Source organism: Dufourea novaeangliae, unplaced genomic scaffold (genome assembly GCF_001272555.1).
Source record: "Dufourea novaeangliae isolate 0120121106 unplaced genomic scaffold, ASM127255v1 scaffold168, whole genome shotgun sequence".
NCBI classification, from domain to species: domain Eukaryota; kingdom Metazoa; phylum Arthropoda; class Insecta; order Hymenoptera; family Halictidae; genus Dufourea; species Dufourea novaeangliae.
Window position 1 is genome coordinate 2073618 of NW_015374062.1, and position 21099 is coordinate 2094716.

Sequence of the window (21099 nt, forward strand, 5' to 3'; positions counted from 1 at the left end):
TGTTTTTTCTACGTCAGAGATCAATGATAGTGATAGCGATGAATTAAATAAAAATATAATTTCTGCCAATGATGAATTAAGTAAAATAAATTTTGTTAATAACGAATCACCTCAAAATGTAATTACTACCGATAATGAATTGAATGATAATGTAACCCTTGGTCCAGATATTACAACTCCAGATGCAAGTGGTACATTAAATTCTCATCTGCAAACAGAGTTTGCAGGAATTATGCTTCCAGATGCTATTCCAATTAGTCAGGCTAGTTTCGATAGTAGAATGCAACTTGACACCGAAGAAGCTGCAAACTTCACGGACAAACTTCCAGACCTGGTAACTTCTTCCCCAAAACGCAGCGGAGAATCATCACCATCTACCTCGTCTGAAACTTTCGAATCAAATGAAACGTTATACGAAGAATCATATATATATGATGATCTGGATAAAGCTACAGATGAATTCGAATCAGATGATACGAAGGGATTGGAAAATAATCCGTTGACCAAAACGGAGAACAAACTGAAGCTATCCATAATGGACGTTGAACAAATTCCAATTGTAACCATAACATCTCCATCTCCGACCAATGAAAAACCATCGGCGCAAGCATCCCTCGAAGCCGCTAAATTAACGGTTCCTAAAGAGGTCCGTAAGCAACCAGTACAGTCTGATGGGAACAGCTCATTCGATAAATTGAAACGAGATCTACGACAGAGGAAAGCGAAAAACAAAATTCCCGTGGCTGAACTTCGACCGTTATCCACAGAGAATGCTCAAAAAAAGATGAATAAATATTTTGTCGAGGAGAAAAAACAAAAGCCAAAGAAGACAAATATAAATCCTCCGGATAAGAATTCATACGACGTTGAAATTGTTGAGTTGGACATTAAACCTAAACTGTCTACAAGAGTTGAAGCTAAAGACATAATGAAATACTTTCAAAAGACAGCACTTGAATCTTCTGAAAAATTGGAAAGTCTCTGTGACGATGAGAAAACACAACTTGAGAGTTCTAAGAAATTGGAAATTTTAAGTGATATTAGAAAATCTGAGAATGAATGCAATAAAAGTGTAAGCTTTTGTGATAACGATATTGATGGTATTCGTCAGCAGTTTGACCAAATAGAATTACAAAGTGAAGAAATATTTTCAATTGACAACGAAAATATAAAATGTAGATTAGATGTCAGTGTCCCACCCACGATATTGCATGTAGAGAACACAAATGTACTAAATCATATAGAAAATGTAAATATGGTAGAGAAATCATCTAAAGAACCAAAAGATAAAGTTTCTGCACTTCAAATGCACTCTGTAGAGGAAAAAGATATAAAGGAAAAAACTGATATTTTGAACAATCAATTATGCGAAGGAAAGACAAACATTACAATATTATGTCCAGAACAAGACAATAATATTTTGGAAATTAAGTTATGTAAAGCGAAAATAAAAGGCACAATCCAATCTGATGAATGTATTGCTACTGACTCGAAAGAAAATAAATTACAGAAAGATAAAGCAGTCATGATACAACAGTCTGAAGAAAATGGTAAAGAAACGTTTTTACCTCAAGTGAACAGTAACATCTTAGAAACTAAGCTCCTTACAAATAAAACAGATGTTACAGTTAATGACAATATAGAAACTAATATGAAACATCCAGCATTAATATCACAATGTAACAATGGTAGTTCAGGAAGTATATCAAATAGAGATAAAACGAAGAATATAATTAAATCCCATGAAGATATTAAAATTAATATAAAGCAAACAATGCTGAATCCGCAACTCAACAAAGTGAATGCAATGGAAATTAACAAAAACAACAGTCTGCATGCAAGTGATGGTAATCTAAACATAACAAGAGGTATTATTAATGATGGATTACATAAAAGCTTTCAGTCTTCTTGTCAATTAGCAAGCTTCTCGCCGAAATATGAATCGATAGCGAAAGTTAAAGTTGTCGAACAAAATATCGACACTTTAAAGAAAGTGGACAAAATCAATATAAATAGTAACACGGTTTCTGCAAATATTCTAAACAAAGTTCCGAAAAGACCAGAAAGAAAGCATGTACAGCAGGACATTAGTTCATTGGTACATTCTAGTACTTCGAACATATCATCTGTTCCTGAAGTTCCTGTAAGGAAAAAGTCTGCAAAAAGAAAATCTAATCTTTCATCTGCGTTGGAAGAGGCTGCCATTACTATGCAACCAAGTTCTATAACAACGAATGAAAGATTGGCTGAACCGGATATCCTTAATGAGAAACATAAAAATATAGTAAAAGGAGAAACAACTAATTTAGAACAGTCGGTAGAATTTGATAACAGTAATGACATACCCAAAAATTCTTGTGCATTGCAAAATACGTCTATGGAACAGAATCAGTCTTATCCCACAAAGTCTTCACCATCAATCAAAACTGACCAGTATGAATCTACAAAATCCGTGCCTCCTAAGAATGATAGATCAAAAAAAGATAGATGTGTAGTGTCGTAACACATATATACATATACATATACATATATACATATAAGAAAGTGTATTTTTCAGTTTTATGATTTACGTTTAGAAAAATTCTGTGAGATATGTTAATAAAGTAAACTTAGATATTATTTACGGTTGGCTGATGGTGATGTATCATTTTTAAAAGTACCCAAGGCCATTGAAGAAAAGGTAAAGCATTTTTATATATGAATGGAGTGATCTATTAAACTAATTTTGTATTAACAGTGACTCAAACCGATTAATTGTTTGTGCTTTGTTTAGTGTTCATGCTAAAACTGGTAATGTAACTGACCAATACTGTATTAATTCTGAAATTACCACCAGCCAATACTTTATTAAAAATCTCACTGTGTCATCTTAAAAAAAAATCAAGCAGCTAGCATCATGATTCGTATCACAGTAAAGAGTGAATGATTACAAGTAATTAATAAATTAGGAGTCTCATATATTTTTTTTAATACATTTACGTTACACTTACAACTCACTTATATCATCTGTTTGGTTCAGTTCTAAAGAGTGTCGAGAGTCAGAAGTTTTATATGCAGAGCATTGTACGGATGGTATGCAATATGTTCTTTAGCATTTTATTTGATCTTTCACTAATCCACTAAAAATAAGTTTCTGTTTCGTCATAACATACAATATTTTTATGCTAATTTCATTTATTAAACGATGTATTTGCCTACAGGTCGCCTCTAGCGATGGAACATCAGAAGAGAGTGAGGAAAACTCGGCCACGGAAATATCTACGGACTCTGAATTCGAACATGATGGTGCGATTCCAAACCAACATGAGATTCCAAAAATCACAATCAACGATTCATACGTCCGAAAGACCAGAGGAAATTACGTGGAGCCAAAGAAAGTTCAAGTGAAGAGTAAAGTTATATCATCGATCAATGGAAACCTAAAGCAAATTACAAATTCGGATCCGAAATTACAGTTAACGAAAACAGATCATACTGCAAATCCTTCTCAGACAGAAAAGGAAGGTAACTCGAATTTATTAGAATCCAATAACAGGAACCGAGTTCCTCTAATGAATCCACGTAAAGGCGACTACTTATTGAACCGAACTCATTCGACAGAGGGTATCGCGTCCAAATTGTCTTTAGAACTTAAAAAGAAGTATTTACTTGGTGGCTCAGCTTTAGGCGGATCTGTTATGAAATCTGGATCAACATCAAACGTGGATACTCAATTACGAAATCTGAGCGATGCTATTTCTCAACATCAGAAGCTTCTAAACCCAGCTCCAGAGCCAAGCCCTACAATGCAAGCATTTTTACAGGGAACGAGCAAACTGCGATCAAACAATACTCAACTGTCCCCAATATCACCCACTGCTATATTCTCTTCATCTCCGATACGACCATACACCGCCAATCGTTCACCTCAGAATTTACTGAATAATGACAGCCCTATTTGTAAGGCTACGATTTTACCAGAAATCTCGAAAACTCAGTTGCCAGATTTGGTAAAGGAATCTAGTATTCTGAAGTCAAAAACTGCCCCGAATATTGTTTGCAGCGAGTCAAAAAACGCAGCGGACAAAGAACTCAAGAAGGATCAAGTAGTACCTAGCCATATAAAAAATACCGAAATACTGGAAAACGTAAGAAACTCGCAAAATACGGAAAGTAACTTTCCAGCTAATGCAAATGAAAACAATGGTTTCAGACCACGGAGTCCACTGCATGAGACAACAATCATTGTACCGCATGTAGATTGGAGTAAAAAGAACGAAGAAGCGAAGGAAGTTGCTAGCACCGGAGACTCGGAGATAGATAGTGATTCCTTATCTTCTAGTGATGGTGAAGCAGAAGAAAGGGCACAGAACCAACAAGTAGTTAATATCAATCTATCCCCACCACGGTTGCAAATCCACAGCACAGACGGGTATTTATTATTAGACGAAGAAGCTGATAAGTGCAAGGATTTCGATGACGGCCAGTCATTCGAACCTGATTCTATAGAGTGTTCCCTTTTACGAGACAAAGAACTAGATGAAAATATAAACCCCGCTATGCGAAATCAAATTTCTTCTGCAAATAAAACGTCAGTTGAACTGGAAATAGTAAAAAATGAAATTGAACAGTTGGAACTGCAAGATGATGGCAAGAGAAGTATTAGCAATTGTAGTAGTCCGACATCAGTGGCTTCGAGCATATCCAATAAACGTGATGATTCCGAGGAGAATGATGTTACTACTGCAGCACTCACTGAAACTGAATTTTCAGAATGGGCTCGCGACGGGGATGTTCTAGTCTCAGATGATCTACGAGATGTAGAGTTCAATATTAACCCAGAGTTTATAACTACAAGAAGGAAGACTGCATTATCGAACTCTACAAAATTAAGTTATACTCCAATCACAATAGCCAAAGAAGAAGACCTGACAGACATAGATCTGGACTCTTTCAAATCTGACAAGAAGCTAAGCATACCAGTTAACAATACCTCCCAGCTTCTAGCCAATGGCGAAAACATAGACTTCATGGATACGGATAATGATTCTTTATTAGACGACAGTCTACAAGACGCTTCCAATATGGTTCTACTCAAGAACAGGGGTTATGTCGAATTTGTGAACATTAAGAGCACTCCAATGCATACGAGTTTACAAAATAAATTAACTACAGACGCTCCCATAGCGAAATTGGAAATAGAAAATGACTCGTGTTCAGAAGAGGAGGCTTACAATGACAGGAATGTTATAGAGATAAACCCAGTTACCATGGATGATGTAATGAATAAGTTGAATAGTACAGTGAACAAACCTGACGGTGAAATTAAGTTAAACATAGAAACGAAATTGAATAGTACACGGCAAGATCAACCCGTTGTAGAAGCAGTGAACAGGGAAATGTATCCGTCAATGGAAGAAGATAGTCTGTTGATTGTCGAACCAGCTGAAGATACCACTACCAGTGAAGTAATCACAATTCTTGCTAGTCCTGTTAATCCACAAGTGTCACTAGTTCCAAATCTAAGTTCCCAGACCCAAGAACCAAATCAGGAAGAGCACATGAAAACTGTGGCAGATTCTAACAATCCGGATTACTTGGAATACGTGAAGCGTCTACAATCTAGAATCGCGGAGTTCAGTAATGCCAAAGACTCTATAGACGTTAGAAAATCAAAGAGGAAGAATTCAAAAAGTTCTGTACAATCTCGTACAGCTGAAATGATAGCGGAGGAGATCAAGAGTCAGGAAGCTGCAGTAAATAACAGTTTTAATTCTCCAGTTACCTCTCGGAAATTGGAAGAAATTACCAGAGAAAGGTCTAAGCAGAAGAATGTGATACAGGATTTGTTGATGGACAAAGTAGAAGCTCACAAACAGAAGTCCGCGGAAAAGAAAGCGAGAAGAGCTGCCAGAGCTTCCTCTTTCAATTCTACGCCTGTTTTGTCGCCTATAAAACCACCTATCCCTGGTGGTTTACCAAATAATAAATTTGTACCAGCCTCAATAGCAACACCAACATATAGTCCTCTGCGAACCACTTTCGCTGAGACCAAGAAATTATTAGAGGCAGAATCCACTCGAGATTTTCGGCAATTCCCATGGACACCAGAGAATGAGAAAGATACATACAATGATAAGAATATAAGTAACGTTCCGTTTACTGAAAATACCACAATAGTTAGAACAGGCGGTGAAGCAGGAAATTTGTTTAAAACGCCAGTAGCTCCACCCAGATTGAAACACGAAGAAGCGAAAAGAACAGCTGAAAAAGCAAGACAAGATGCCAGGGAAAAGCTTTCGATGGACGAGAAAAAAAGTGAAGAAGTGCAACACGAACCTCGAGCCAGAGTTTACAGTGCCGGGGCAAACAACACTGGATTGAAATTGCAGACAAGCAAGAGCACAGATAATATGAAGGCTGTGACAGAAGCGATAAACTTCGGAGGTCTATCTGCTGCTAATGCAAAATCAATGGACCAACTATTACATGCTAGTGGTTCGCCGAAATCCAACAATTCTATTACAGTTGTGAAAAGAGATAAGAAGCAAAAAACAAAGGATCCGGAAAGAAGAAAGAGTATTATTCAAGCAGTGTCAGACTTCTTTTTCAAAAAGGAGTCCTCTCCTTCGCCGTCCCATCAGAAAGACAAGTTATCTATGTTCCGTCTGACATCTAAATCAAAAGGCAAAGTACGTATACAGTCGTCTTTTCACGTATTACTCTACATCTCTTCTGTTGTACAAAAAGTAAATATGTTCCTGATCTTCTCACAACTAATTAGGTTCTAAAATGTTTCAGTTATGTAAATCGTATTCGGAAGGGTCTGATGTAAGCAACTCATAAGTCATTGATACTAATTTTTCCAGTATTAGCTTTCTTATGCCACTATTTGTATTCGCTATTGTATATCGTGCAGGTACTATGATTTTATTTTTCGTTTGCTGCACTTTATCGTCCGCTTTCAAGGGGTAACATACTGATTGCCATATAAGCTGTGTTCAATTTTATTTTCCATGTACAGTTAAATGCTTGTAGTAATAATAATCTTCCCTAAAATCAAGCATGTTGATTGTACATATAAAGTGCTGTTTGGTCATTTGTTTCTTTAACATGCTGTTTTATGTATCTGTAACATAAGTGTTGAATGTAAATCGATAACAGTATTACTTCATTACAAATTGCTGGGTTGTCTACTTTGACAATTAATATTACATTCATCTTTTTAATAAGCTCTTTTTTAATAGATAAATCCAATCTGTTATCCTTTCGGGTAAAAGTTTCAGAAATTTCAAACTGTATAATTTTTCTAATTCTGTGTGTGTGAGTGTTTATTTTATAATTGCATTAACTTTATATAGCTGAGCTTGCAGTGTTTTACCAGGGTTTTTCTTTATTACACTTTATGTTTTCAATGTTAAAGCAGTGTACAATTTCAGCAATTCAATCTTTTTATATACCCAAAAGTTATAATAAAAAATGAGTACTACAGTATGGTTGTTTTTTTTCAGCTTGACAAAGTCACACCACCAAAGATTAATGCAAGACCAAAAAGTATTTGCGAGGGGATGCTAACAAGAAACTTCCGAAATGAAAATCCACCACCAATCCCACCTCCTCCGCTTAATTATACTATTCCTACTACACAAGTGTCAGGTAAGAGTAATATATTTTTACCATTATAATTTATAAACTTCATTTAAAGAGAATCGACTGAATTCCATTTGACAGATGATAGCCTATCCGAAGATGATACGAAAACAACAGCAGTATCGACATCGTGCATGCTGAAAGCCACAGTAACTGAAGGATCGTGTAACAGTTTTTCACGAAAATCAAAGACTACAAAACGAATAGCTAGACAAGCACAGTTAAAGAGGTATCATCACACAGAACTTTTATCACGAATATTAACTGAAGTAATACTTTTCGATACAACTATTAAAATTGTAAAAACTTTAAAGGTTGCGTATGGCTCAAGAAATTCAAAGGAAACTAGAAGAAACAGAAGTTAAACAGAGAGAACTCGAGAGTCGAGGAGTCAGCGTCGAGAAAGCACTCCGCGGAGAAGGAGGTTGGATTAAACATCGCACGATTTACTAATCAATCTTAACGTGCATACTTAAAAGAATTTACTTTTACTTAGAATGTTCCGATCGAGAAGAAGCGGATTTACTTAGAGAGTGGTTCGATCTCATGAAAGAACGTACGGAATTACGTAGATATGAGAAGGAGCTTTTAGTACGAGCTCAGGAGGTTCAGCTTGAAGACCGCCATGAAAGATTACAGCAAGAACTAAGAGAACGCTTAGCTGACGATGGTAAATATTTTCACATTCTGTTAATATAGCGATGAATGCGTTACCCCTAAATCATTTCTACATGCATTGAAATGTACGAAAATTCCGCAGATGACAAGAAGACCAGTGACGATGTGAAAAAGGAAGGAGAAATTTTGACAGAAATGTTGGAAATAGTCGCAAAGAGGGATTCCCTCATCGCCCTTTTAGAAGAAGAGCGACAGAGGTGGTGTAAAACTACATGCCAAACACTCACTCATTTTCCTACACATAGAACTGTCTGTTCCACGCATGTACCTAATTTTTCTCATGACTTGAACGATACATCTTCGGCGCTCACATTACTAGTCATATTATTCGCGTATGTGTTCTTTACTAACTTGATAGAATTCTTTGTTAACTTTTACGAAGAGCCTTTAACATTTTTCAAATCTTGATGACTTCCTTTTTTTATGGTGTACATAATTACAATTTCATAAATGCAAAAAAGTAATTTTTTATAATGAATTCCATCTTTTTAATTAATTTTGAATATAATCATGTATTACAAGATTCAATTATAAATGTTGAATTTTATTATAGTGCAATACGTATTCAATATCTGTTTGCTTTCTTAAATAACAAAGGTTCATTGAGTCGGCACTAATGAACAAAGTAGTGTTCTCTTACAGTTCCTTCCATTCACTTGTTATTCGTGAATTTATAATGCATGGCATATAAGCATGATTTTTTATACACTTCTTTTATACAGTTTAAACCTTAATCATGATCCAATTGTGCATGGAATTCCTTTAGATACTATTTCTTGTTATTGTTTTCTCTTACAAGTGCCACCGTAAGAATGAAAATATTTTAGTTGTACTTAACAGTATTTTTTGTCGTGTAAAGAAATTAAAAATATAACATCATAACATAACAATTATGATGATGTAACTATTGTTAAATTTTTAACTATCCTTTAATGGATAATTTAAAAGGAATAAAATATGTTATTTCATGTGTTTATGGTAATTATTTCCGAAACACATATCACTGTTACACAAGCTGGTAAGAACCAGGAGTGTTTTAGACATACATATTTTGAAAAACGCAATTACTAATATATACACAAATGTTTAAAAGAATGGAAGTATATTGTATAACTTTACATGTCCACGTAATCTTGCCTGTGATAATAAATATAGAAGAAAAATTTGTAATAAATAATAATGAACATTTTTGTTATGTAACAAATTATTTGAATGTTTTTTTTTGCTTTTGCATCAATTATTAACTACGACCAATCATCTGCACGAAATAAAGATGTTATCATTACATCTTGTTATAATATTTAGCAGTTAATGCAAACATACTTTTCTTTTAGGTATCAAGATGAAGATCGCGACCTTGAAGCTCAAATGTTGGCTAAAGGCCTCAGATTAACGCCAATAAAAAAATGTGGTCCTAAGTATTCAGTTTAATAGGCATCACATTACTATTGTACATATACTCCATTCTATATTTTCATTGATGAATTTTAGCAAATAACTAAATTAATGATACTGTAAATATGGAGCGTAGTAACTTACACGAATCGAAGCTTAAGTTACATGTAATTTTTATGCATACCGAAATATATACTGAGTTATAAGTCTTTCATTCGATTACGAATGAATCGTGCATACTGATTTTTATAAACACGGACCAAATGTTCTGTTTTTGAATCATTGACGTTATAAATCATATAGAACGGATTTTTATTTCGAATCGTACACTTGTATGTTTCTTTAAATTCATTCATTTACAGTATACATTTTTTGTATCATACATACATACCGTGCATTTACAAATTGTCCAAGCACGTGGACTTGTATTATAAATAGATTTCGTTTCTTATCGCTTAAATCGTAAGGTAAGACTAATCACGAGTAACAATACGATCAATAATATTTATATAATCATAACGAGCATCATTGCACATTTATTGTGCTGTCTGTATAGAAATACAAATGTGACATACGGATTTGAAAAATATATTGTGAATACATATATATATATATATATATATATATTGTCACCGCGAAATATTATCAACCATAGCTGTGAAATAATTTATCACAGAAAAGAACATTCTGCCTTTTCACGTGAATCAATCAAAATATAATCATTATTCATACATAGCGCGATTATTAGGAACAGGAAACGTTGTATTTTGCAAATTAACAAAATGACTAAAGAAGAAGTGATAATAGTAAATATCTTTTGCATATACACACATGAATGATATGTATATTCTATAATTCAATAAGATTGTATAAATCTATTTTTATGTTTACAAAGAGACTGGTAAACACAATGTATGAAAAATTATGAAATATTAATAAGCCACAAACATGTAAAGTTTTGTATGAAATGTAACCACAATTGAGAAATGAACTTATATTTACAATCAGAAAACGATTTTAAAGTCAGCCTCTAATTTCCTTGCTCTGGTCAGCATACACATCCACAAATACACACAACACTTTACATCATTAGGTACATACATCGAAGCCAACTGCCAATTTTTTAGTTGTAGAAATTAGATATTTAAACAGTTAAATGACACAGAAGAAAACTATAACGTTTAATGTATAAGTAAACATATATAACATGAAAGTTCTCTGTAAACCTTATGAAAAAAAGTTTAAAATTATAAGTAGAAAATATAACATCAAAATAATCATGAAAATTTATATAAACATAACATATAGAACTATTTTCATGTATTAGAAATGCCATTGTAGATGTGCTAATTAGATTTATACAATATAAACATTTAGGGCAGAATAAAATGAAAAAGTGTAGCAAGAAAATATGGAAAATACGTTTTCTCTTTACATGTAAGTTATTACAAATAACAAAGACCTGGATTAAATGTTATAGTACTACATAGACCTCATGCAATTAACTAATAGACCAGTAATTTAGAAGTTTAGACATTTAAGACCAATAAACTACTTTTATTTTTAATATATCCATATTTTCAAGTTCTATACTAGTCTTCACTTGGATTTCTATTGTATAATATATGCTTCATGATAGAGCAAAAACTCTATCTTACTTAGTTACCATTTTTACGACTAAAAATACTTCATCATACAATGTGCCTCATAACTGTAAATTAATTATCTGTTTTCATCAGACTTTGAAATACAATATTCGACCTTGTTTGGGAAAGTTGTATTACCATTGTAGGAACCACGTGTGCCTAGAAACTGGAATTGTGCAACACATGTAATTGAAAAGGAATGTAAATTGGGAACTCATGTGTTCATTTTGAGTTTTTTGTGAAAATCCTCATGAAACTGTGTAATTTTTTACAAATAAAGCTAGTCTCTTAAAAAAAAAAGGAAATGAATAATTGTATTGCTATCTGTATAACGTTTATTGGAGTACTTAATTTAATTGTATTGTTCTATGTTTGTAACAGGAATTGCATTTTTTACCAAATTATATATGCATAGATATGTAATTGTAATGTAATTCTTATAATAAAATATAAAAGCGTTTTCCAGGTGTAATATACTTTCATAAAAAGAATTTTCTATAACAGTAGCGTCTACACCATTAATTTTTTTTAAGCTATAAAGAAAGGTATATATTAAAATAATTTCCTTATTATTTTAATCTAACATTTTTGTCTTAATCACATAAATTTCAAGTATCGTAAGATCTTGTATACACATGCATGTATTTACCTTAAGTTGAACACCCCCTCGATCGTTCAATTTAAATATAATGGTACGAGTTTCGCATAAATTCAGTAAATCGAGTCTACCAGATAAATATACAATTATTTCTTACCTACCGTACACATAAAGTAGAAAAAAGACTATTTTTGACCGTGTAAAGTTTACGCCGTAAACTGATACAACGTAAAACAGAGAAACATAAATCGATGAACAGGTGTAGCCTACGCCTTGTAGAGTTCACGTAAAGTTCAGTTACCTTCGATGTTATTTTGAAATCGTGTCACGACTCAGAGAATCAACGATGTCGTGTAGCGAATCATCTATAATTAACTTTTATTTATTTACAAAATATATCGATATGTACATTACCTTAATTTAACGTTTAAATTTATCACGTGACTCTTAAATATTTTTAGCGCGCATCGTTCGTACCCGCGAAAGCATAGGACGGACCAATAGGAGGCGAAGTATGAAGATATTCGTTAGTCGCGCAGTGGGGAAAGGGAGTGACGAGCGACTACGAATTACAATTAGCGACACAACAGATGAAAGCGTGACGTGAATACGTCGGCTTGCCATACCGCGTCGAGATAATGTCGTTCGAGAAGAGAAACGTTGTTCGTTTATAAAGCATAGTAGGCAAAACGCCCCGTTAATTAATCACGGCACTGTTTGTTCGTGCAGTTGCCAGAAAATGGAAGCGGGCTATCAACCGACGCTAAGCCCAACGCGAACTTTGACAGGTGAGCTTATATGTCGCGATTGTTGACGCTGCCCGAGGTGTCAAATAAACGTCACGTCAAGTACGTATCCCTTTACGAATCGTGATTTAAAAGATAACTTGACGATCAACATGTATCTTTGTTTTTCTGTTCGTTCTTACAAAAGAACGTTTTACAATGGGCATCCGCCGTGTGAATACGCACGTCAATAAGAGACGAATAATTTCGCGTATCAGTACGATAGTGCGTGTCGCAAAATCGGAGACTCTGCTGTATTTGAACATAGTCCTGTCGACTGATTAAAATATGTGTATCTGTTAAAAATTCGTTTTTCGTTATAATACACGGTTTCACGACGGTTCGTAAACATCGATGAAAAGCGACGAAATGTTAATCGGAGATCGTATACCGTGTAATGTGATCGGGAAAATGATATATAAACGCGAAACCGCGAGCTGTTTATGAGACGTCAATTTGTTATGATACCTCTTACGCAAACGTGTTTTCCTTTGTTTTTCTTAATTGTTGCTTAACAATATTTAAGTACCTGTTTATAAGACAAACCTCATTGATTAAATAAAGAACTGCATTGGTCGATGCAGTGTTCTGCGATTCATTCATACATATTTGGTAAAGAAAATAATGCGCATCATTCTGTTTGTACAATAGCAATAGCTAATGACGTCGAAGACCCATACCCAAGTTTGTCAGATTATCATGATTATGAGCCTAACTTGGAGTTCGACGATACTGAGTTACAGACTACTTCAAATACTGGTAAAGTATTTTAACACAAATAATAATACTGACTTTTTAAATAAGGATTATGTACTTGTATATTAAAGAGGTATTAAATATGTTATTGTTTTAATGAATCTAAATTCGTGATTGGACTGCAGATGTTTATGCAAATTTACATTCACACACTACTAATATAAAAAAAAATGGAAATTAAAATGTAGGATGTGGGATATAAGGTACCTTGAAACATTTTTCTTGGTAAAGTTTGCAGAATAATTAAATTCAAATTGCAGGAAATGTTACCAAAATAAATGGAAATATGACAAAATAGAAATCATGGAATTTCTGATACCTGTCAGATTAATCATGGGTTAATAGTTACATTAGGTAAACCCAAAAATAAAGGCTGCCATAAACTTCAATAAAGCTTTTCTTTTACTGTGTTTCATTTAGTTGCATCTACTAAAAATGTATAAAATCAGCAGTATATTCATGACCGTATTGTTAATGTTATTGTAGCGTTTGCAAATTCTAAATAAATAACATTTGCAAACTGTCTGCCAAAGTATGTTAAATTTAATTCAACGTAATTACTGCGGAATATAATTAAAATAATTATTTCGTAGCTGTACAGCTTTTAGAAGAAAAATTGGATTTAATTAGCAGTGCCGCCGGTACCGGAATTGATTATCTGGAGAGTCCAGTGAGCGATGGCACAATTGAAGAGAACTTTGAAGAAGCTTTGGTAGATGCTCCAGTTATCGAATCCGGTGTGTGACCTTTTATCTTCTGTTAGTAGCCACTAAATGTCATGGCATTTGGGGCATAGCAGGTGAATTATGTAGACCATTGTACAGTTTATTATTGCATGGTATAACAGTGCACAGAAGTGAAACATTATTTGACAAGTTGTTGTAATGTATTAACATTAAATCATATTGGGTTTTTATTTCGTACAAAAAAAAGAGTGGGAACACAGAAGAAGAAAGGTAATGTTAAATTTTATTGTGAAAGTAATCTTTTGTGATAAGTAGCAGAGGACTTGGCTGCATTGGAAGGTGAACTCGCAGACGAAGAAGATTATCTTGACATATCAAGATACGGTATTGTAGAAGTGGTTGGAGACGACAGTGCTGGTCGTAAAGTAATTGTCGTATCTGCATGCAAATTACCTCCCGTTGGAAAAGAAACATTTAATCATGCTAAGTTCCTTAGGTTTGTTTATATTTCTTTTGAAATTGTTCGAATTTACTCACTTTTCTGTGTATATATATGTACATATAATAACATTTTTATACAACAGGTATCTTACACATACTTTAGATACGTTTGTGGAACAAGATTATAGCCTTGTTTATTTTCACTATGGTCTCACTTCGAAGAATAAACCACCACTTTCCTGGTTATGGCAAGCATATAAAGCTTTTGATAGAAAGTATAAAAAAAATTTAAAAGCTTTATATTTAGTACACCCAACGTATTTTATTAGATTCGTATGGCAACTATTCAAGCCAGTCATTAGGTAACTTTTCTATGTCTTTATTCTTGGATATTTGATATTCTTAAACCTGTGTCATTAAAAAAAGAGTTAATAAGAACGATGTTGTTATTGCTTTTATCATTTCAGTGTGAAGTTTGGTCGTAAAATGATGTATGTTAATTATTTGGAGGAACTAGCACAATATATTAATCTTGATCAACTTATTATACCTCCTCAAGTAATAGAGTGAGCATCATCTCTGTTATTATAAAAGTTCATTACATCCGTAATCTTACTGCTCCGCTAATTGATTAATATTAATTTGTAGACACAATGAACAGCTAATGTTAAAGAATAAAAAAAATTTACCCACGAGTCCACCTCAGAGTACGGTAACAACACCGGTTGGTACCACTCAGTTCGGAGCTAGTCTCCATTTCATAAAAGAAAACAGCAGTGGTGATCCCATACCACCAATAGTACGGCAATGTGTTGAATTTCTTGATACTCCTGATGGTATGTACAATTAATTAATTATTTTGTTAGTATGTTTTACTATGTGTGATAATAAAAATATCTTACGTTTGCAGCATTAGAAACAGAAGGGATATTTAGACGATCGGCTAATGTAGCAGTCATTAAAGAACTACAAAGTCGTTGTAATCAGGGGCTGCCTGTCAATTTCCATGGAGATCCACATATAGCAGCGGTTCTTCTTAAAACATTTCTGCGTGAATTAGATGAACCACTTATGACATACGAATTATATGACGAAATAACACAATTTCAAAGTATGTATAACCGTCTACTACATTTCCATTGCTTTCAGTTCATGTAAACTATCTAACAATGATTAAATACTCCTACTGCAGCTGTGTCGAAAGATGAACGTCCAAGAAAAGTCAAGATATTAGTTCTTGAGAAACTTCCAGAGGACAACTACCAAGTTTTAAAGTACATTGTACAATTTTTATCAAGGGTGAGATATTGTTTTTTCTAATAATTATGTTAAACTCTGTTTTAATATAACGAATAATGATTTCTAATAAAATATGTTCTTTTCCACAGGTAATGGATAGATGTGATTTAAACAAAATGACATCCAGTAATCTTGCTGTTGTATTTGGTCCAAATCTTGTCAGAGCACCACCGTCGCGTGGAATGTCACTTTCTGCAATAGGTCCTATTAATCAATTCATAGATTTTCTATTCACTCACCAGGATACAATATTTATTATTTAAAGGGATTATAGAAGCAAATGTTGGAGGCCTAATTTGAAACGAAATTAGTACTTTACGAGTGTTATAGAAATGAAATCCTACAAATTTTTGCTGCCAAGTTTGGATATTGTATAAACTAACACAAAACTAACTTCGAAGGAAAATTTTTGTAGGCTTTTTAACGAGAAGTTCGACAAGTTTCCTTAGATTTCCGTTGTAGAGAGTGAAAAATGAAAGAATCTCATTTATCGGTGTTCGCTCTTCGAAGTCATATCAAACTTGTTGGAACTTGAGGAACGAACGTAACAAATCATGTATAATATTCATATTTAATTATAACATCCGTACTTCGTTGATTAAAATATTTTTATATTTGAATATACAGACAGATAAATATTTGCATACCTACTAATGTCACAAATAGCGCTTAGTTATATACAGTCTGCACAAGATTTTTTAATGAATTGGTACGATGATTTCGGTATGAACAATACTGGTTATTGAAGTAATACAGTGAACTGTGAATGCTAGCTAAAAAATGTGTAAACGTACGTGGAAATTAATGGTATACCAAAGATACATGCAAATCTCATACAATTATTGTAAAATTTAGGATTATTTAGGACTAGTACAACATATTAAAAATAGAGAAGCAAAAGTACGAAGATGTACAGGATGCCTTGATCGCATAATTTTATTAATTTAAGAGAAGTGAATATGACAAGATTCATGGAAGTCATAATTATTTAACGATTAATTATATCTTGTTATAGTTAATTAGTATAGCCAAAGCGAAATGTAACGAATTAGTAGTTATCAATATTATATATGGCATCCTTTATTGAAATTATATATATATACGTTCAAAAGTGGATAGTAATATAAAATTTTTGCCGGATTAAATGAAATTATCCTCGTAACAACATAACTATGAAAGTTCTTAATGAATTTTTGAAGGGATTGCATTACACCGTGAAATTGAGTTTAAATTGCAATAAAACTTCTTATTACAGCGTAAATACAGTGGAATACATTGTCGATGTGATTAGCATGTTTATGTGATGTTTGGCCCATAACTTTCAACAAAATTGTAGCTTGTGAAGCAACAGATATCTGGAAACAAGGAAATAATCTACATGATTATTTTCTAATTCAAAACAATAATGGAGAATATAGAAATTGTTAATCATTATTATTGTAAATTAACAATTAGATTAAAAATCATTGTCAGGGTATTGTGTAATAGTAATATTTAGCATAATGTCTGTTATTGCTTCAAGGATAAAAGACTTACATTAATCTTTCTGGGATTAAATATGTATCCTTATACATATTCTTAAATAGTCCTGCCATTATGGGTTTCTGGGATAAAATAGAGGCGAATTGTCTAATATCACTTTTTGTTATCATAAAAGACTAACCCAGACCACCTATATAGAACTGATACAATTCAATTACATTCCTTGTTATTATCGATAGAATGAAATTACTGTAATAAAACATGATTATTTATACAAAAATAGGATAATTACTGTGTCATGAAATGCATATTATGGAATTAATAACGTTCTTTTTGAATTGTCATTTTTTTTTTCAATACTAAAAAATTTTCTTCTCACACACAAACGGCCATGGGCAGTCCATCCATAAAACTACATAAAACTAGTGTTAAAAATTATGTTAAAATTAATGACTCTTTGTGAAAAATGATTATATTACTACAATAGATGGATTTGTGGATGTTTGTGATCCACGTATGTACCTGTGATAGAGTAGAATATTTGTATTTTAGTCTCATGAATGCCGTGCATGTGATTAAATTAAGATAACGATATTTTCCAGCAGTCTTTTAGTTTGTAACTAATTATAAACTAATCTAAATTGTGAACTATAAGAAACAAAACATCCCAAGAAATAACATTATATTACACGTATGTACATGTTAATTAACTTTTTATTAAAACACAATGGTATTTAAATATACATACATTTATATGACAGAAATACATACATCTGCTAATTATAATAAATCTTCCAGCTGTATGATATACATTAATAGCAATATATTTGGTTTATGACTCAACTGAGGATTTGTCAATGTAATGAAATATTGAAATATATGAAAATCAACTCTCAAAATATAATCAGTATTTCTTATATTACGTTCAGTTAAATTATTTTTAGGCTTCGCATTTTATAGCTAATTTACCATTCTATTCAAAGAAAGAAAATATTACAACTTTCATGATATACATAGCTTATCAGTCGCTGCCTTCGTAGACTTTGTACAGTAACATTACTAATATTAATATGTACATTATCATTAATGTTTGTATACCGGGTTGTCTTCGAACTGCTGCTACAACCCGAAAGGTGATGAGTACATGAAAAAATAAGTCAACAGTGTAGAGTAACATTTTTTCATATGAGTTTTATTTTCAATCGATATTCAATATTCAACAATTACTTTCGTATATCCTTATGTACGCCCAGGTCTAACAGATCTCATTGCAAAATATTTATATTGCTGTTTGGGTTTATCGTATCACTAATTGAAGGATAAAGAATGAAACAAAAGTATATTTTATGCATGAATTTTTTTATTAAGATAAATATTGTTGGAAATAAATTCTGCTTTTTTTCGGGGCAACATAATTTTGATGTGTGTATTACACTTCTATAAAGTATTTCCAGAGAATTTTCTGTCCTAGCTGTTCAGATACTGTGCGTAGCCATATCGACACAATGATAGAAACTAACAATTTGTATTCACAAGTTTAAGCTAGTAAAATTGACACGATTATAACCCATGGACTTGACAATGTTTATAAATATGAAAACAACGAGGGCTAAGCTATTGCGAGATCTGTTAAATCAAGGTATAGACGAGTTCACAAGTACTCAAGGAACTTTCAGTAACGATTTATTCGGAAATAAAATTTCATATCATAAATCTTACTCTACATTTTCCACTCATTTTTTCATGTAGAATTAACTGTATTTGGATTGTACTACTAATTCGGAGATACCCTATATAATTATACTAATTAGTGTTTTTCAAGATATTATAAGAGACATTTAAAATTAATTTTCACTTGTGTAAATATGTATAAAAGATTTTCAATTCATAATGTTTATAATAGTTGTTCAATCGTTGTAGATGCAAAATCTTCAAAATTACTTGTCCATGCTATAAGAACACTGAATCCTTGTAATATTGCAGTACTATTTAACTTCTATTATTAATTCTCATTAGTCATTCATTTTAGTGCAGTAACGTTCAAAAAAAAGAAGAAGAAAACACTCAACATATAAACTTCATATAAATATAAATTAATAATATTTTCGACTTAAAGAATATAAAATATAAACAAAAAATAGTTTCAATTCTGTACAAAAATATTATAGTACATTTTTTTGCATTGTACCAATGCAGTTTAGAAGAAACATCATTAACATAACTTTATAATCATTATATGATCATTTTATAAGTCTACAAAAAAAGTATGTCAGTTTGACAGGAAATATTTATGGTAGCCTGCAAACCAAAGACATGTTTTATATACACATACATTTATATATACGACTCTCTTAAAAGTAGAAACCATCTCAAAACAAACATCTGAATTTAAGATGCCTGTGAAGAGCCACCACAACAGGAACTCTTAACTGGTTCGGTTTCTTCAACCTCATCTTCAACTACGACAACATTACGTCGTGTACTGCTTGTCCTTGTTAATGTAGACTTTTGTTCGACTTCATCTGCATGTTGCATCATCCGTTTTGTTAAATCCACAAACATTTCTTCGATACTTTGATTTAACTTGGCAGAAGTATGAAAGTGCATAGCCCCCACTTGTTTTGCATATCTAATATTAAAATATTTACCTTTATTGGAAATATTCATGATAAATCAAAATATTTTCCAATATAAATAAGACTTACTCTTCAGCTTCTTCCAGAGAAACACTCCTATCTTTTTCTAAATCTACTTTATTTCCTGCTATCGCTAAAGAAATGTCACTGCCTAACATTTTTTTCAGTTCCTTAACCCAATTTTTCACCTGTAAAACAAACAATATTAGACACCACGACAAAATAATTTTTTTCTAAATGCATACCTTCTGAAATGTATCTTCATCCGTAATATCATAAACTAAAATTGCACCATTAGACATTCTATAATAAATTGGTCCAAGTGCATGAAACTTTTCTTGACCAGCTGTATCCCATATTGCCAAGTTCACCTTCTTTCCATTTATAGTCAATTTCTTATTTAAAAATGAGGCCTAAAGGACAGCAAAACTTCCGATAAATCTTGAAGTATTTCCAACAATTCCTACTGTATGCTCAGATTGCAGATTTCACATATTAATGAGTGACTGATACTCAATATAGTAAATTCAATAAAGTTTTTATGTTATTTATAATGAAATAGAATCCACAATAAAATAAATAATTTTCCGTTTGAATTGTGTCGAAGTACATTAATCCATGAAAATTTATATCACCTGTAGCATACTCCTGATATGTCAAAATAAAGATAATAAATGTATGAAAACATTATATCAATGTATTTCAAAAACATACGATGTTACAAGTGAAACATAAAACAAAATACAAAGTGTGACAAAATTAATTAAGACTTTATTTATTACCTGTAACGTGCTGATATGTCTATCATTAAATTTGTCTTCAACATATCGCAATGCAACAGAGGTTTTTCCGACACATCCTTCACCAAGTAGAACCACTTTGAAATTATAACCATTACTAATAGTACTAACTGAACTGGCCATAATTTGCAAATGACTAATCTATCTACTTAGAAGACGACACAATAATTTGAAGTTGTCACGGGCTTACGACAATATGTACTTATTTTTTTATTTTCGCTAAATAAGGTTAAAACGAGACAATCAGCTGTTTTCATTTCAGTGACCA

General features: G+C 32.5%; 3 protein-coding genes across 3 annotated transcripts in view; 2 read left to right on the forward strand and 1 right to left on the reverse strand.

The window, feature by feature from the left end:
- Window positions 1–9883, forward strand: part of LOC107190269 (protein-methionine sulfoxide oxidase Mical) — a 56808-nt gene extending 46925 nt beyond the window's left edge. The window contains exons 21-28 of the mRNA XM_015579048.1: window positions 3201–6671; window positions 6781–6810; window positions 7491–7635; window positions 7711–7858; window positions 7944–8053; window positions 8126–8299; window positions 8390–8504; window positions 9642–9883. Coding sequence (XP_015434534.1) covers window positions 3201–6671; window positions 6781–6810; window positions 7491–7635; window positions 7711–7858; window positions 7944–8053; window positions 8126–8299; window positions 8390–8504; window positions 9642–9738 — 4290 coding nt within the window. The 3' untranslated portion in view covers window positions 9739–9883. The remainder of the gene's footprint in view (window positions 1–3200; window positions 6672–6780; window positions 6811–7490; window positions 7636–7710; window positions 7859–7943; window positions 8054–8125; window positions 8300–8389; window positions 8505–9641) is intronic.
- A 2653-nt stretch (window positions 9884–12536) lies between these two features.
- LOC107190231 (rho GTPase-activating protein 1) lies at window positions 12537–16199 on the forward strand. The gene is made up of 10 exons (XM_015579003.1): window positions 12537–12734; window positions 13383–13490; window positions 14081–14224; window positions 14489–14669; window positions 14758–14976; window positions 15082–15180; window positions 15263–15450; window positions 15525–15725; window positions 15807–15913; window positions 16003–16199. The coding sequence occupies exons 1-10, from the start codon at window positions 12686–12688 to the stop codon at window positions 16174–16176; spliced, it is 1470 nt and encodes a 489-aa protein (XP_015434489.1). The 5' UTR covers window positions 12537–12685; the 3' UTR covers window positions 16177–16199.
- A 3550-nt stretch (window positions 16200–19749) lies between these two features.
- LOC107190242 (ras-related protein Rab-21) lies at window positions 19750–21003 on the reverse strand. Its single transcript, XM_015579017.1, has 4 exons — window positions 20814–21003; window positions 20277–20444; window positions 20101–20219; window positions 19750–20024 (listed from the first exon to the last, which is right to left on the reverse strand). The coding sequence occupies exons 1-4, from the start codon at window positions 20952–20954 to the stop codon at window positions 19784–19786; spliced, it is 669 nt and encodes a 222-aa protein (XP_015434503.1). The 5' UTR covers window positions 20955–21003; the 3' UTR covers window positions 19750–19783.
- Between the last annotated feature and the right edge of the window lie 96 nt (window positions 21004–21099).